At 46.1% G+C, this 18596-nt stretch overlaps 1 protein-coding gene across 6 annotated transcripts in view; it reads right to left on the bottom strand.

Moving 5' to 3' along the window:
* Mindy4 (MINDY lysine 48 deubiquitinase 4) overlaps positions 1 to 18596 on the bottom strand; it is a 109466-nt gene that overhangs the window by 85387 nt on the left and 5483 nt on the right. For all 6 annotated transcript variants that reach the window (XM_076566850.1, XM_042273364.2, XM_042273362.2 and 3 more), the window contains 3 exons: positions 15685 to 15917; positions 12351 to 12597; positions 6655 to 7061 (listed from right to left, as the gene is read on the bottom strand). In XM_076566850.1, coding sequence (XP_076422965.1) covers positions 6655 to 7061; positions 12351 to 12597; positions 15685 to 15917 — 887 coding nt within the window. The remainder of the gene's footprint in view (positions 1 to 6654; positions 7062 to 12350; positions 12598 to 15684; positions 15918 to 18596) is intronic.

The raw sequence follows: 18596 nt of genomic DNA, 5'->3' as shown, positions 1-18596 counted from the left end.
TCCCTGGCTTCTTGTAAGTAGGACCAACCAAGGCAGAGTTCATGTTCCACATCTCTCTATGTGATCAGGCTAAGACCCCTCGTCCTTGCTGATCCGTCCCATGCCCTGGTCACTTCCCACCTCACCCTGTCACAACAGCACCTAAAGAACCCAACCACAGGACAACTCACGACACATGCTAATGACTGGTCCCTGACCCCCAGGAAGCCCCCTGGAGGAAAGATGCAGGCTGACCTGGACATTTAGATAGTAGACAATATCCTGACCTAACTGGCTTCATCTCATCTTCCTTGTTTCAGAAAAGACAACCCCTCCCTGGAGCTGAGGCTTAGGGCTTTCTTTCCCCCTCTTCCCTAACATAGCATGTCTAATCCATGGGGAAATCCTCATCCCACTCCCATGGCTTACCACGTTCACTGTCAACCACCCTGACTGAGGAAAGCCACCGTTCACTCTCTTCTGGATTATAGCAAATACCTCCTAACTGGCCCCTTGCCTTCCATGCCAACAATCTTGAGTCTATTCTCAAGCCAGAAATCAGCTTCAGGAAACCCATCAAAACAGCCCAGACTACAGCACCTCTCAACCCAGCCTGCAGGGACTCAGTGTGTCCTCAAGAAACAGAATTTTCAGTGGCCTCCACGGCACTACAAGCAAGTCCCAGCTTCCGCTTCCTCCCATCTCCTGTCCACACTGGCTTCAATGCCGCCTGCCCTACAGGGCCTCATCTCCTCCTGTCTGCTCCCAGAGGTTTGCACAGACCTCCTTCCGGCATTCCCTGAGCCATCCCCTGGCTTCTCCTGGCTGTAGCTATTCCCTAACCCTCTTCCCTGTTTCTTTTTCTCAGAAACTGAGGATCTGAAATTAAGTCCACCTAAAAGCCAGGGAAAGATCTCATAAAGAACAGGACAATATACCTGGATCACGGCAGCTGTGCTTGGGGAGGGGGTGACCACACACTCACAACACATAGGCAGCATTAACTGCAAAGTGGAAATGCCCTAAGAGCCAAGAGCCACCTGCGCCTGGACAGGCTCTCCATTCACTGGGGTTATTTCCCAGCCCCATATGAAGGTCTTAAGTGTCCAAGGACCTTCTGACCCTGACAGTCCATTAAGCCAACAAGTTAAATGGGCTCTGAAGAAGCATCTATTACATCTATTACACTCTACCTCTCTAAATACCCAATCTCAAACCTTCAGGGGAAAATTCAACTAAATTAAACTCCTCTTCTGTGGAGACCTTAATACTCCCAGGTTGCATTCAGAGAACATACCGACTTTTCTCCAGGTGAAATCCACTCATGTTGGTGACATTAACACGCTTCCTGAGCTCAGGAACCTGCCGTGGTCCCTGGGGATCAATGGCTGTAACCGTTTCCTGCTTCCCTGCTCACACAAGGTGCAAATTTTCTTTTTTAAGAAAAAGGCCAACACAGGAAAATGCCAACTCCTGGAAGGTACAGACAGACAGACAGACTGAGGACAGAGGACAATCTTTAAAAACTGTAGTGAGGCCAAACAGAATTCTGAAATGCTACAAGAAAATGTTGCAAGTAATCACCCCTTCCTCTAAGAATGTTCCCACACTAACCCCAGGCCTGCTACACCAATGCCAGCCTATGCTGCAAGAGCAAATTAAAGCTCTAGGTGGCTGCTGGTCACATGACCTCTGGTGCTGAGAGCAGCCTGGTTGTCCAGGAGGGCCCCATTTCATCACAGAATCCTTGCCTGGAGAAGACAGGCGCTGAGGAGAAAGCATAGAGGCAACCACCTCCCACGGACTCAGCAAATGACTCAGCCAGCTTTAAAGATGGGGGAAGGGACCAGCAGCTAAGGACTGCCAGCAGCCACAGGAATGTGGAAAAGATAAGAAGACCCTTCCCCTCGGCCCCCAGAAGGCAACTAGTCCTGCGCACAGCTCAGCATTAGTGAGACTCGGCTTAGATCCCTGACCTCTGTGTGGTGAGATGCTGTGCTGTTACCACCTGGGATTTTGGCAATTCTTAAGCTTGCAATAGGAAATGAATGCAGGCCCACACTTGCCTACACCATCAGGCCATCCACACCCCGCTCCTAACCAATGGTCTGTGTGAGTCTAGAAAGGTCCCTGGTGCGTAGAAAACTCACTGCTCCCTCCTCATGGGCCTTCTCTTCTCCTCCATGCCTCCTTAGGGGAGGAGGAAGTGGGACTTGTCTAACAGCTAGACTTTGTATAAATGAAGGGACATACTATGCTCAACCCTTTCCTTCTGGGAGTGAGCGGTTCTTCCAAGGCTAGCCTCCACACCAGGTGACCACACCAGAAAACTTACCCTGCCTACAAAGAGCTAGAGGAGGCTATCTCCTTGGGATCACCACCACTCAAGCCTTCCTGATCTCTGCCTTTCACTTTAACAGTCACAAAGATGCTGTAGCTAGCTCTTGCTGCCAGTGGTTTTTGTTTTATAAATTTGTTGGGGAGGGGGATATTATCTAATGGAAACCTCCTCCATTAAAAAAATCCAAAAATAATACGTGCCTCAATGGATTATTATGAAGAACAAATAAGAAAATGTGAGGCATTTAAAATGGTACCCAGAAGAGAAGAGGGAGAAGGAAAGAGAGGAGGAGGAACGTACTGTTGATTGACGGATAGAAGTCAGCACTGTTAAATACACATTAAATACCCCTGACTAGACTTTGCCTGGTACTGGAGGACAGGGGTCCATGCAAACATTTTAACCCACCTCCTCTTCCTAGAAGATGAAGATCACACCAAGATTTAATAACTGATTGTGGTGACGGATGTTAGAAAGGACACAGCTAGTATGCCAACTCAGGTCATCAGATTCCAGAACCATACAGCCGAAGCGCTTAAGTGTAAACAGCAGGTACTCAGCAAATACCTGCTGATTCACACAGGAGCAGAATAACTGGAGAAAGGCTCTCTGGCCAGCAATATGTGTAAGCAAGGTGACTTTACAGCCAGAGGCACCAAAGCAAGCCAGGGACAGTGGGTGAGGGCAACATGAAAACAGAGTGAGAACTGAAGACCTCGGGCCTCCCGCTCTACACATCAGAGCCACTCTCGAACACCTCCACAGCCCGAGAAGGGCCACTGACTGGCTCTTATGCGTCTCCCTCTCTGGTACAAAGCTCCTCTGGCACTGGAGGAGAACACGAGAGGACACTGGATGAAACTAGAAGTTAGCCGACTGGCTCGGGATGAAAAGGATCTGACCGTCAGCAGCGTGCAGAGGCGCTGGACGACGGTGAGCCGCCATCCAAAGGCTGTGGAAAGGATTTGTCCTCGGGAACAGACTCGACACACTCATCCATGTGCTCAGCAGACTCTGCTCTGACACCCACTAGATGCGAAAATGTGGGCAAATAAACACCCCGGAGGGTGTTTCCTCGTCTGTGAAACGGGGCTCATCCCCTCACAGACCTTTGATGATTACCCAGAATATTTAGAACAGTGCTTTCCACAACGTGGGTCCACATCAAAGAATTACTGACTTCTGCACGGATGCTCCTGTCGGCGGCGGTGATGGTTCCACTAAGCGGCCATTCATGGAGTATTTCTGCATACCAGGGACTGCCAGAAATGCAGGGGACACAGAGGTCCCCGCCTCTGTGAAAGACCATCTTCAGCGGAGGAGCCAGACAACAGACAAGTTAGAAAACCCAGGAATCTCTGGTAACGATAAACGCTGTCAAAGAGAAAAGCATGGTCCAGCAGCCAGTCGAAGGGAAACGCTCAGCATGCACACGTGGCTAACAAGAAAGGGACAGCGTGAGATGACGGGGAACAGGGCCTTACAGAAGGGGCCAGGCTGTCCCCTCCACAGCAACAAACGAACCCCGTGGAAAACGAAGACCTGAGAGCAGCTGTGAAGGAGAAGGACTGGCCCCAACGAGACACAGAGTTAGAACGGCAAGGGCACAGCAACCGGAAGTGTGGCTTCCGGACAGAAGGAAGGCAGCAGACAGACAGGTAAGAGCACCGAAGGACAGAAGGACAGAGGGAAGAAGGGAGGGAGGGAGGAGGGAGGAGAAGAGTGGAAGGACATTGGGAGGGAGGAAATCAGTCGGTGGGAGATCTAGAGAGCCCTGCCTGAACAAGACCTCAGTGAGGAGCAACGGTGGCGTCACAGGTCATTTCGGAAGAACAGATTACAGAGCAGACAGCTCAGAGAAAACTTTCTCTCTTTAAGACGAAAGTAAGAGGCTTTTTTTTTTTTCACCCCAACAGGAAGGGACAAGTAAATACATAAAAAGGAAAGTGAAGCCCATATGTAAACAGAAAAAAAGCACCAGAATGCTGAAACATAAAATCAAGAAAGAATTAGTAAGAGTTTAAAATGAAAGGCTTAGACCAAACAAGATTATTACACAAAATAAAGGATTTTTATTCAAGAGAGGCACGATAAACAAAGTTGTTAGACAATAACAGAATTAGAGGAGGTATTTTGCAAAGTCTAAAAGCAACAAGAGACTAATATCCACTGAAAGGAAGTTAAATAGATCTTCCTTTGAATAAGATGCTGTGACGGCTCATCAGGATAAGCAGCTTGCTGTCAAGACTGACCACCTGAATTCAACCCCCTGGACCCACATGGTGGGAGGAGACGATGGACTCCCGAAAGTTCTTCTCCGACCTCCACACCTGCACTACGGCATTCTCTCTCAGTCAGGGCCAATGTGGTCATTCATACACAATGACCAGAGTCGGGTCAAATTACTAAAAATGCATGGAAATAGGACACAAGATAGAACTAAAATTCAATAGAAAACTAGACAACAGTCATGGGATGGGGACTTTAAAAACATGATGAAGCCTATGCTTGAAAATAAGGAGAATCTTAAAGGAACTGAAACCTATTTTTTAAGTGAATGAAAATTCTAAAATGTAAAAAATAAATAAGAAGTTACTTGATAAGTTTAATAACACATTAGACATGACAAAAGAGAAGAAACATGAACCAAAAAAATCTGTCAAAAGAAAATATCCAGATGGGGGCTGGGCGGATGGTGTGAGCTCCTACAGTCCCAGAACCCTGGGGAGCCAGGAGTTTGAAACTAGCCTGGGCAGTGAGACCTCACAGCAAAAAGGAAACAATCTCCAGATGGAAGTACAGAGAGAGAATGACAGGAAAAAAATAAGTAAAGATATTTAAAAAAACCACACCACAAAAACATGGTGAAAAGACTATGTGTGTAAACGGAGTCCCAGACCCAAAAACCAGAATGAAATAGAGTGAAACAAAATCCGTATTTAAAGCGTTCACAGATGATGATTTTCCCAAACTGATGAAAAGCATCAACCCTCAATTTCAGAAAGGTTGATCTGCTCCCCAAAAAATCATCAATGAAAACCACACTTGAGTGCCGCATCCAAACTGCTGGAAGCCAAAGGAAGAAAAATGTCCTGAAAGGGACTGGAAGTGGGGGGAGCAGCAGAAGTGCAAAGAAACCCTCACACTGTGGACTGACCCGCCACCAGCCCGGAAGAAAGCCTACAGGGACGGAAGGACCTGTGCAAAGAGACCACAGGAGAAGCAAGCTGAGACTCAAACATCAGAGATCCACGGCGGTGAACTCGAAACAATCACAAATCAAACCAACAGAAAGCAGAACAAACGGAATAATTCGAAGGGGCCCAAATTAATGAAAAAGCACACATAAAGTCAAAGGGGTTCCTAGAAAATATGATAGACAAGACGAATGGGGTGTGAGTGGACACACACACTCAAGTGCACAGGGGGTGATGGCAGATACTAATATTTTAATTACTACTAATTCATAATTTCAGGAGTGAAGCAGGGACATCACTACGGACCTTACAAACTTGAAAGTGAACAAACTGTATTTTAGCTGTGTAATCTGTACCAGTGACCTAAGTACAGATAAAAACTGTCAAAGTCCTTGAAAAACATAACTTGGCCAAACTGACAAAGAATAGAAATTTCTAACTGAAAGTATTGTGATTGAATATTTAACTTAAACCCCTTCAGAAGTCCTTCCCACTAATTCTACAGTGTTCTGAAGGAGACACAACATCAAACTTACACTTCGCTCTTCCAGAGAAGAGAAGGAGGCCAGCATCCAATGAGGAAGCGGCAACAGGAAAATGCCACCAGCCAGCCTCCTCCATCAGTCTACGCACGAAAGTCCTAAATAAGTTAGTAGCAAATTAAATCCAGTCATAGCACAGCCAAGAAGCTCGCTCATTCCAGGTGTAGGACTAGCTGAACATTCAAAAATCAATTACCTCAGAAACCCCCTGTGGCCTGTTATGAAAGACTGGAGGTCAAAATGGGGTCAAAGAAATAAAAGTCACACCCCCAAGAAGCTCTGGGGGCTGACTCGTCATTGAATGCAGGGAACTCCCCTTAGCCACACCATCCAGGTGTGCTCGGAGGAACCTCAACTAAAGCCTTCTACAGCTCGGACAATGGGAAGGGCAGAGAAGGCCTCCCCCCAGAACGTCAGGAAGCGTGACCTCCGGCTCCATTTTCTTCCTGGTTGATCATGATCCTCCGGCCTTGCTGGCTCGCAGTGAGAGCACAAGAAACCAAGAGAGCGCCATGAAAGTCATGAGGCTAGACCGTGTGCACCACCAGGTGGTGCTCGGTTTGGGAAAGCCTCCACCGTGGCTCTGCATGCTCACCTGAGAGATGGGGGCTGGCTGTCCTGCCGCTTGAAGGCTTTTTCCAGCTGCTCTTGGGTCACCCTGGGATTCCCACCAGGCAAGGACAGCTTCAAAGGTGCTGTGCTGGCTTCTGTGTGGCTGTACCCCAGCGGGCTGTCCTCCGAAACACTTCTTAGTCTGGGCCTGTCCCTGCGGGACAGCCCTTGGCTGCAGGAAGTGGCATTTGGCTTCTCCCTAGGCAATTCATTCAGCTGGCCCAGAGGGCTCCTGGAGACAGAGTCACTGAGGGAAGCAGGGACCTCCTGTGGACCCGGACAGGCTGGGGTGTGGACAAGAGGCTCGGATGACTGCTGGCTCTCCTCGGGGGCCTGGAGCTTCCTGCTCAAGGCTGAGGACTGTCTCAGAGAGCGTCTGCGGAAAGAGTCCTGGAGGGGTAAGGAAAGAGACAGTGAGCATCCTCGGCTAGGGGAGCTGGGAAAAATACGTTCTTTATTCCTTGTGATGGTCCCTCCCCAGGAAGATCTGTCTCCACTCCAACTCTTCCTTTTTTTTCTTTTATTGAAAATGACTTTTTTCATACAATATATTCTGATTACAGTTTCTCCTCACCCTCCTCCTTCCTGTTCCTCCCAACTCCCTCCCATCGGGATCTACACCCTTTCTGTCTCTCCTTAGAAAATGCAGGCACTAAGGAATAATAATAAAGTAAAATAAAAGGAGAAAACAAAACCAACAAATCAGAATAGAACAAAACAACCAAACAAGCCAAGGAAGAATCGCAACAAAGGCACATAGATGCAGGGATACACACAGGAATCCCACAAAACATATAGATGCAGGGATACACACAGGAATCCCACAAAACATATAGATGCAGGGACACACACACAGGAATCCCACAAAACACACAGATGCAGAGATACACACAGGCATCCCACAAAACCCAAAATAATATATATGGAAAGGATCTGTAAGGTAAAGGAAGGAGGGAGGGAGGGAGGGAGGGAGGGAGGGAGGGAGGGAGGGAGAGAGAGAGGGAGAGAGGGAGAGAGGGAGAGAGGGAGAGAAATAGAAAATGCCCTGACTTAACATGAAGCAAAGAATTTGCAAAGATGCCATTGAGTGTTATGTTGACCGTCTACTGCTGGGCATGGCGCCTACCTTTAAGAGTGGTTTGTTTCCCAGGGAGACTCCCTTGGAGAAAATAAGTTTCATCATGGCTAAGTTTAGGAGATGGGGGCATGTGTCCACTTCTCCTTTCAGCTTTAGGACCCCATCTGGCATAGCCCCACGCAGGCCCTGTGAGTGCTGCCTCAGTCTCCGCGAGTGCATATGGGCACCAGCCCAGCTGTGTTTAGAAGGCCTTGTTTCCTTGGTGTCCTCCATCCCCTCTGGCTTTTACACTCTAACTAACCACTGAGGCAGTGGATGGGGACTGCTACAGAGAAGCAAAATACACCTTGGTGGGGAAGCTTTTCCTTGGTTCAGACTGCAGAATCCCTAAGCATTTCCAGAAACAACTCGGAGGCCATTGGTAGGCCAGACTGGAATAAGGAGAATTAATTTTGTAGTTTTCTGGCCTCATGGAAATGACTAGATACTATAAATCTGCTCCAAAGCTGTCCAGGGCATGGCTACATAGAAGGATGAAGACATTAGTCACCATTCCCAAGGAAACACATGTCTAGCCTCTTATCTCATCCATGACTTACTAGTAAAAGTTGGTGAATACCCAGCAAGTCCTGAATCCTTTCTCTTGAACAACCAGCACACGTGGCCAAAATGCCAAAGACCTACCAGAAAACCTAGGAAATTCTACAGCAACCACCATTCAAGGTGCTCCATGGGATTCATATATCACAAAGGAAACCTCACTTGCCAGAACAATTACCAAACAAGTCTGCAGCGATGCCCTTACGAGAAGGTGGATCCCATCACATCCTTCTCACCTGCACACACTGAAGGACTGAACCATCTCAACAGGAGCCACGACCCTGGCTGTACCACTGGTTCTCAAAGTGCAGTCTGCTCAACTGTAGAGTCCGCTCACCAGACCCTTTGGGGAGTTCAAAACAAAACTTAAAGTAACTAGACACAGCTTGAGTGTGTCCTCCATGGTCCGTATGTTGTGAGCCTGGTTGAGATGAAGGAAGCTACAAACGGTAGGGCCCAACAGAAGGTAACTGGGTCACACAGGCACCATCCTCTGATGGGATCAGTACTGATCTTATGGGACCAGACGAACTCCTACAAGAGTGGTTTGTTGGAGAAGAACCTGCCACCTCCCCTCAGTCCCTTTTCACACACAGCCTGCCTCTCCCACATGCATCCTGCCATGATGGCACCTGTCGTGACATCAAGTGGACAAGAGACCAGAGTCTGAGCAGATAGGAAGGAGTCTTAAGTCTCTGAGCCTCCAAAACTATGACCTAAATAATCTGTTTATGTAATATCCATCCTCAGACACCTTGTTAGAGTGCCAGGCAACTGAGTGAAGCAGTACAAATAGGACCCAATTTGTCTTTTCACAGTGTGACTTCCCATGCATAGCAACCGTAGGAAAAACTGCTGGCTTTGTACATGGATCTAAACTTTAATGAACAGCTATAATGCTGATTTAGCTTAAGAACAAGCCCAAGCGAAACTTTCATTATTAAGCATTCTTAACCCTATTCAGTCTAGAGTGCACAGCACACATCTTTTCAGTATCCCATGCAACCGAATGGGAGGTACTTATGCCCACTCGCCCAGTAAGAAGGATAGAGGCTACGGCTTGTGTAACCATCTAACTGTGAGTGAAGTGAACTTGCTGTTGTTGTCAAGGAATGGCAGACAGACCATGGTGATTCAGACTTGGAATTTGGCAGGCATTTCTTGAAAATAAACTGAGCTTGTCACACCAAGGGAAACAAATGCTGTACTGTTTCCAGTGATAAAATACAAAGCTGCAGGGTAAAAATCAGACATTTCGGGAATCCTACATCAGCCATCGAGAGCTTGGGAGCTTGGAGGGACTTAAAATTCCTGCAATCTTTGGAGGTCACATCAATGAATGTGTTGTTTTTTTATTTTTTCCATATAATAAAATGTATCCCCATTTAGAAGATCTGTATAATTCAGTAACCAATATATTTCAAATGACAAGTGCATCATGCATTAATCATATAGGCATAGAAGATTCACCACGCATGAGAGGCCTATGGGAACTGATAAAGTACAAAGAGCACAATGATGTGGTTTAAGGTTCCACATTAAGGGATGGGGATGTAGCTCCGTTTGATAGTGTACTTGCTTAGCATACATGAAGCCCTGGGTTCGAGTCCAAATACCACATACACCAGATGTGGTGGCACACACTTATAATCCCAGCAATTGGGAGCTGGAAGCAGGAAGGTCAGAAGTTCAAGAAGTCAGGGTCCAGTTTATGGATTTCCTTCTTTGACAAGACGCCTTGGGTGGGACACAGCACCAAGGTGTGGCATGGACCACACAGAGGGAAGCAGACTCTCACTCCTTCATCAATACACCAAGATGTGTGACCATAAGAATAGAGAATGCCAGAGGTCCTCAGGTGGTTTCAGATAGCCACCCAACATGAACCTCAGCCAAGAGAAATGAAAACCTTGATCAAAGGTGCCACGGGACTGGATGAGGCAGGGAGAGAATCCTGCCTCTTTGTCCTAACCCACAAGAGTTAAAAAATTAGTGCCAACAATTAATAAATGGGACCTCTCGAAACTGAGAAGCTTTTGCAGGGCAAAAGACACAGTCAATAAGACAAAAAGACAGCCAACAGAATGGGAAAAGATCTTCACCAACCCCACATCTGACAGAGGATTGATCTCCACAGTATATAAAGAACTCAAGAAACTAGACATCAAAATACTGAACAGTCCAATTAAAAAATGGGCTAAAGAGCTAAACAGAGAATTCACAAAACAAGAACCACAAATAGCTGAAAGACACTTAAAGAAATGCTCAACATCCTTAATCATCAGAGAAATGCAAATCAAAACGACTCTGAGATACCACCTTACACCTGTCAGAATGGCTACGATCAAAAACACCAATGACAGTCAATGTTGGAGAGGATGTGGAGCAAAGGGAACACTCCTCCACTGTTGGTGGGAATGTAAACTTGTACAACCACTGTGGAAATCAGTATGGCGGTTGCTCAGAAAATTAGGAATCGAACTACCTCAAGACCCAGCCATCCCACTCTTGGGCATATACCCAAGGAATGCTGATTCATACCATAAAGATACATGCTCAGCTATGTTCATAGCAGCACTATTTGTAATAGCCAGAACCTGGAAACAACCTAGATGCCCATCAACGGAAGAATGGATGAAAAACATGTGGTACATATATACAATGGAGTACTACTCAGCAGAGAAAAACAATGAAAGCATGAAATTTGCAGGCAAATGGATGGAACTAGAAAAAATCATCCTGAGTGAGGTAACCCAAACCCAGAAAGACAGTCATGGTATGTACTCACTCATAGGTGGATTCTAGATATAAAAACAAGAACAATCAGACCACAACCCATAGAACCATAGAGGCTATATATATAGCATGGAGGTCCCTAGGACGACTGTGGCTTATAATAAATTTCAGTTTTACTCAATTATTGAAAAAAATAGCCAAATGAATGGAAACACATGAACTATGAACCAAAGGCTGAGGGGCCCCCAGCTGGATTAGGACCTCTGAATAGGTGAGACAGTTGATTGGCTTGATCAGTTTGGGAGGCAACTAGGCAGTGGGACCAAGTCCTGTGCTCATTGCATGAGTTGGCTGTTTGAAACCTGGAGCTTATGCAGGGACACTTGGCTCAGTCTGGGAGGAAGGGACTGGACCTGCCTGGACTGAGTCTACCAGGTTGATCGCAGTCCTCGGGGGAGGACTTATCCTGGAGGAGGTGGGAATGGGGGGTAGGCTGGAGGTAAGGGGAGAGGGTGGGAGGGGGGAGAATAGGGGAACCCATGGCTGATATGTAGAACTGAATGGTATTGTAAAATAAAATATATATAAAAAATAAATAAATAAATAAAAAATTAGTGCCAGCATCAACACACTCATCCAAGACACAGGCACACAGCTACGTGACAGGAGAGGCAGCATTCCACAGACAACCAGTGTAGGTCTGCCCAGCCCCCTCACGTTACTAATACAGGGTGTGACGCGCTATTTTCCATTTATTGTTTTGAAAACTTCTTCACACTGTCCTCTCATTTGGACTCTCCCACCTAATGAGACCAAATCATGATCCCTCTTAAAAGGAAACCAGCAAGCAATGAGTGAAATTATTACAATTTGAAAGAAAAAAGAAAATGGAACAAAATAAACGATAGCTTTAGGACCAGGATTTCTACTCCCCTTTAACCACGGTGGTGGTAAGCAACGATATTCTATAGACTAAGGGAGTTATCCTACTCTAGAACTGCAAAGACAAAGCCAGGAATGTGTGTCTTCACTCGCAGTAAGAGGATGAAATCAGAGCATCCATTTTACTAACTCAGGTAGATAAACTAAGGGCAGGGAGGCAGGGAAGCCCACTGGGGATCCACGGGGTCATTGAAAGCGGAGCTAAAGAGAAAACAGACAGGCTTGCTTCCTGTCCCCACAGGCACGCCTTTCTCAGCCAGACGTGCCTGAAGCTCAACTCTCGCTCCCTAGTCTACAGAAAACAGAAAGACTGGCGGTCTCACCTGCGGGGAGCTGGCGACGGGCCCGGCCATCATGCCTCGGAAAATCAGGCCAGACTTTGGCCTGGTCCTCTCCACTGGCCTCTTCACATCTGTGCAAGGCTCTGATGAATGAAGATGCTCCACCTTCTCCCACGCAGGAACCACAGGGAGGCTGTCACCCAGGACCATGTGCGCAGGCTTACTTTTCTGTGGGCTTTTTTTGGATGACATGAAATTACCGAGCATATCCCCATCAAGATTGTCATGCCTGCAAAAACACAGTATTTCCATTAAAACAGAGCCTCCAAATGAATGATAATAATAAACCCCAAAGTCAGCCATGATTTATAAATATACAATTGGAAATGAGCCAAGGGTCTGTCAGGAGAGGTAAGGAACAGGAAGCACTTCTTCAATATCAGGACAAGTGCAGCAGTGTACAAGAAAAGTCAGAGATGATGATCCACAAGGGATCCTAAGTCCTAACAGCTGAAGGCTGAAGAGCATCTTGGTCCTTGCAGACTCAAACAATAAAGGATGGAACCTGCAGTGCATGCGGCCTTGCTGTATAGAGAACACACCTAGGACAACTTTGACATTTCCAGGTGTTCAGTAAAGCTGAAAACGTGCGTAGACATGCAGTTGTGTGCGTGCAAGGCAGGAGGGGAGGGAACGGAAGCAAAAGAAAAAAGTGAGAAACAATAAAAAGGATCGAAGTACTCTCTTTTGGTGGTGCCGCCTAGACGGTTGGCCATGTCTAGATGAAACGGAGTATCCACTTCCCAACCACTGGCTGTCAGAAACTCACTGAAGTAAATGAAGACAAACGCCATGTTTTCCATGAGAAGCACATGGCCACACACTCACTGCTGCTAATGCCCTAGGTAAAGAATAGGAGTGTTATGTCATCCTAATTAGTGGGAATGACAAACAAGGTTTTCCCATGAAGCAAGGTGCCTTGACCCAAGGCAGACTGCACCAGCTGTTGAGAAAGGGCATTCTTGTTATAGACCAAGAACCGAGAGAGGGAGCTTAAGTCTGTTCAGGGACGCATGTTGATGCCAATCTGAGTGCTCTCAACTTGGCTATTGAAAAAGAAGAAGAGGAGGAGGAAGATGGTGATGATGATTCCTAGACTGACTGACATATTCTACTGTGTCTCGGCAGTCGGGGCCCCTAAGAGCTAGCAGAATCCTAAAGCTTTTCAATCTCTTTAAAGAAGATGATGTCCTACAATATGGTGGGCATCATGTACAATAATAATGTTAAACAAAGTAAGAAGCCCAGGACCAAAGCACCTAAGATTCAGGACTCCACATGCAACACAGCTGCAGTTACTCCACATGTCCTGCAACACAGATGCCAATGCATTGCTCTAAAGAAACAACACACTAAGAAAAATGAGGAGGTGACAGAATATGCTAAACTTGTGGCCAAGAAAATGAAGAAAGCCAGAGATAAGGCTGGGACAGATCGCCAAGAGACGTAGGCTGGCCTCACTGAGCACTTCTACTTAAGTCTGAGTCCAGTCAAAAGTAAGTCTTTAAGAGTAAACAGACCTTGAATCTCAAAAGAAAAAAAAAAAAAGCAAGAAGTGAGAAAGAACAGGACTGAGGTAAAGAGGAGCTTTGTCTGGGCTGCTCAGAGGCCTGCACTCCACTGATCCCAGATTTCTTCCCCTGGTCCCTGGTATACATGGTACTGGTATCTACACTCTGTCACATCTCCCCGCAAGCCTTGGGTCACACATGAAAGCAGCAGTCGCTTGTGCCATTATCGGGGAATGTCAGGCAGAGGACAAAGCCAAGGAGGGCTGGGGTGACCTAAAGAGAGCACCTGGAGAATTCCTGAAGCCCGAGCACACAGGCCTGGGAGGGAACTAGCTCCGGTGAACAGTGAGCACTGGGCTGGTAGAGACTTGCAAAGTTATCCTAAGGTACTTGGGGTTTCTCCTAAAAGCTACAGGGAGTGCCTCGTGACCTCCAAGGAAGGAGTGGTCTGTCCCAATGTGGACTGTGGAAGGCTTGCCCTGTCCAGGTCAGGGTGGAATCTATGGATTTGTTGACCTCTGCATGGAGTCCAGGACAGCACTCATGAGAGTTACACAGGGAAAAAAGATGGACATATGAAGAGAGGCCTTTGTCATCATGTCAGGAAGAGCAGCAGCTTTTAGCATCACTGGGAACCAAGAGCTGAAAAGAAGGAGGAGGAGGAGGAAAAGGAGGAGGAGGAGGAGGGAGGAGGAGGAGGAGGAGGGAGGAGGAGGAGGAGGAGAGGAAAAGAGTCAAGGAAGTATAAAGGGTACTAAGGTGCATCAGGCTTGGGGAAATGGTAGGGTCAGGACCTGAAGGCTTCAACTACCTCATTGTTTGGTTTGATCTCAGAAATACTGACTTTCCCAAACAGGCAGCAAATGCCTTTGCAAAAGGGGCCACCTTATACCACCTCCTGATCTTTCATGTTTAAAGCCTCAGGTTACTTCTCTATAGTGGCCTCACGCTTTCTTGACTTGACGTTCATGCACTGAACTTTTCCAACCCTCAGGAAGAAATGCTTTTCTGCCGAGTGGAAGAAAAGACCCATTCCCCAGAAGCTATCCTCACTACTGGTGACTTCATACAGTATGTGACCATGTGAGTCACGCACACCATTGGAGAGCACGTGTGCCATAGGATAGCTGCAAACCGGTGGAACTACTCTCCAAATAATGGAGGCTCAGTTATGAATATCATGTACCTGTTTCAAAGAAAATCAAAGCAAGTCCCTGAACCTTAGGAATCATGGGATATAAAGTCAACCTTTTGAAACGTAAGTAAATACCATCATAAAAGGGTCCACTCTCCTGGCCTTTTGAAGAAAATAACATGGCTCTGTGACAGAGAATTTGAAACATACAGTGTGGTAAACTCAACAGTGATACCCAAAGACATACATGTCCAGATCCCTGAAACCCTAACTATGAGATCTGTGATGGTTAATCCTCATTGTCAACATGACCAGACTTAGAATCGCCTAGGAGACTGGTGAGACACACCTCTGGGTGCACCTGTGAGAGCATTTCCAGCAAGGTTTAACTGAATAGGAGAAGACCCACCCTGATGTGAGCAGGACCATCCCATGGGCTAAGGAGAACAAAGGGGGTCAACATGAATACACAGGCGCTGAACCTAAGAACAGGCTGGGTGTTTCTGGGAAGGTAGTTTGTAAACGTGACTGGCACTTAGACCCAGCTGACTTTAAAGAAGATGGATGTGGTTCTGTTTCCTGGCATCAACAAGTCAGTGTGATTTGTTACAGCAGCAAAACAAGCTGCTAGGCAGAGTGAGGAGGAGGAGGAGGAGGAAGAGGCACATACCTGGCTTTGCCGGCTTCTGACCATGATATTCGTCTTCCTGTGTCTTCATCTGAAAGATCATATATATTCACCAGTGTGGTCTCTGAACATCTTGACGGCAGTTTATTATTTTTCTTTGCAACTGGGAGTCCAGGGATCGGGGCTTCTTGACTTAAGTTGTCTGTGTTCCCAGAATGGTGCAGAAAGTATCTGGTTATGAGCTCAAGGTTTGTTTTTAGAGGCTTTTCCTTTGCCTATCATTGGGGAGGGAAAAAATATCATTAACTGAATATACAGAGTTAGGAGAAGAGTGGAAAGACAACCATCCCAATTCTTTGACATACATTTACCAGCTTTTCCATCACACTACACACTTCCTTATTCTGTGTGCCAGGCACTGTACTGGGTAGGGATTTAGAGACAGAGACGACATCTCTACTCCAGAAAAACTAACATCTTGTGCACTGTGATGTGAATAGAGGGCTGTCCAAAGCTAATCTCCTTTTGCATTCTTTCCCTATGGAATCAACTAGAAGAGACAGATCTTTTCATTTAAAAATACAGTTTTGATTTTGTGTTACACTTCATTTATAGGGTGGGGGTGCCACTGCAAGTGTGTGGCAATCAGAAGACCACTTAGAGTAGTTAGCTCTCTCCTTCCACCATCTCTCTGGCCTCTATGGAGCCAAGAAGCAGGTGAGGCCTGTGCAGACTATTTTACAGTGTGTTACCTTTGTTTATGTTGCATTTGTTTAACTCTGTGAAGCTGTGTTACTGTGCCTGTGTAAAACACCTGATGGCCTAATGAAGAACTGAATGACCAATAGCAAGGCAGGAGAAAGGATAGGTGAGGCTGGCAGACAAAGAGAATATATAGGAGAAATCTGGGAGGAGAGGGAGATCAAGAACATCCAGAGAAGGAGGAGGGCTCCGGGGCCAGCCACCCAGCTACACATCAAGCCATGGAGTAAGAATAAGATTCACAGGTAAGAGAACAGGGAAAGCCCAAAGGCAAAAGGGAGACGAGACAATTTAAGTTAAGAAAGTTGGCAAGAAAATAAGCCAAGCTAAGGCCAGGCTTTCATAATTAAGAATAAGCCTCCATGAATGATTTATTTAGGAGTTGGTTGGTGGGCCCCACAAAAGAGTAAAATACCAAAAACAACATTTTGGTGCCCAACATGGGGCTAGAATTTAAAAAAAAAAAAAACCAACAGCAGACTTGAACATTTATTAGTGAGTGTTCTGGGATATCCCCCACAGGCTCATGTTCTGAGTACTTGGTCACCAGCTTGTGGCACTATTTGGAAGTCTGTGGGACCTTTAGGAGATGGGGACTGGCTGGCAGAAATAGATAATAAGGGGTAGGATTTTGAAGGTTATATCTGCCTCTGACTCCAGCCTCGTGTTCTTTGTTTCTGGCCTACATCATGTTATAACCCACTCACATTCTAGCCACCCATCAGGATGGACCAAAGTATCTAAAACCATGATCCCAGATAAACTTCCATCCTCTAAGTTGCTTCTGTTAGGTATTTTGTCATAGCAAAGACAAAGGTAAATAACATTTACCACTAGTGACTGCAGAACCTGAAGCAAGAGGTTAAAATGAAAAGAAAAAAGTCATCTGGGGCTGACTCAGGTCATACCACAACGATTTAAAATAAAAAACGTATGTAAAGAAACTCTTCAAGCAATAATTTTTAGAATAAATATCAGTGTTTTCCAGCCTTGCCTGCATGCATATTTTCTTCAGAAGTTTTTGGATTTCTTTTTTTTTTTTTTAATACATGACCAACTGAGACTTACTAAACTCAAACAGCAAGAATTAGAGCTTTGATTTCTCGTGAACCCCTCCCCCCAAAATAATCTGAACAGACACCTAGTTGTCCAAGCAGCGATCCACAGTCTGACTTAGGAATCTGGCCATGAATCAGTTCCACCCCAAGAGCTGGGAGCTGGGAGCTGGGAGCACTCGGTCCTGCTGAGCTGTGGCCAGACATGGGCATTCATGAGGTGTATGCCAAGTCAAGCAGCCAAGTGTCCAATGAAGGGCCTGGTGTGGAGCCCTCAGCACAGGCCACGTCCCTCCCCTCCTCCTCTCTGGCCAGGATCCATGACCAGTGGACAACACTGAGTTCAACAGCCTTATCAGATAATTAAAGTCAGATATAAAGTTTATTTACTTGGTTTTTATAAGACCAAAACATTTACTTTGTCTTGGTCTAAATTAAGATTCCAATGAAGCGAGTTGAAGAAAACATGCAATTTATTTCAAAGGTTTTGCCTTTTCTCTCAGTGAGGTGCCCTCGGGTCCTGGACTGCCCACATTACACTTTTGTGAGTTTTTATAGCACTAAGTTCACAGTGAACACACAGCCTTGAAGTGAAGCTAATACCATTTCCCTAAACCCCAGTCTTCTGTAGGTTTTCTAATCTATCACTTAACTGTCAGGAAAAACAAGGCAATGGGAGTATTCATACCGAGCTGTAGAGCTTCTCTGGGGTCAGGTGAGCTCTGGGCTCAGCAAACCTCAAAACTACTTGCAACAGATGACTAGTAAGTATGTTTTTCTTTAAACCATAGGCTCCAATTCATTCTATCATGGCTAAAAACAACTGTTTATGTCAAATAATCAGGGATTTACCCAGGTCTGATGATACCTTAAGTTTTGAAGATAATAGCTACTTTAGAGAGACAATGGTGTGGTGGAAAAATAAAAATAACTTAAATAACAAGATACTCCTGTCGGGCGGTGGTGGTGCACGCCTTTAATCCCAGCACTCGGGAGGCAGAGCTGGGCAGATCTCTGGGAGTTTGAGGCCAGCCTGGGCTACCAAGTGAGTTCCAGAAAAGGCACAAACCTACACAGAGAAACCCTGTCTCAAAAAAACAAAACAAACAAACAAACAAACAAAAAGATACTCCTAAG

Source organism: Peromyscus maniculatus, chromosome 3, assembly GCF_049852395.1.
Source record: "Peromyscus maniculatus bairdii isolate BWxNUB_F1_BW_parent chromosome 3, HU_Pman_BW_mat_3.1, whole genome shotgun sequence".
NCBI lineage: Eukaryota > Metazoa > Chordata > Mammalia > Rodentia > Cricetidae > Peromyscus > Peromyscus maniculatus.
The sequence above is the reverse complement of the archived record's forward strand: the minus strand, read 5'-3'. Positions and strand labels throughout refer to the sequence as shown.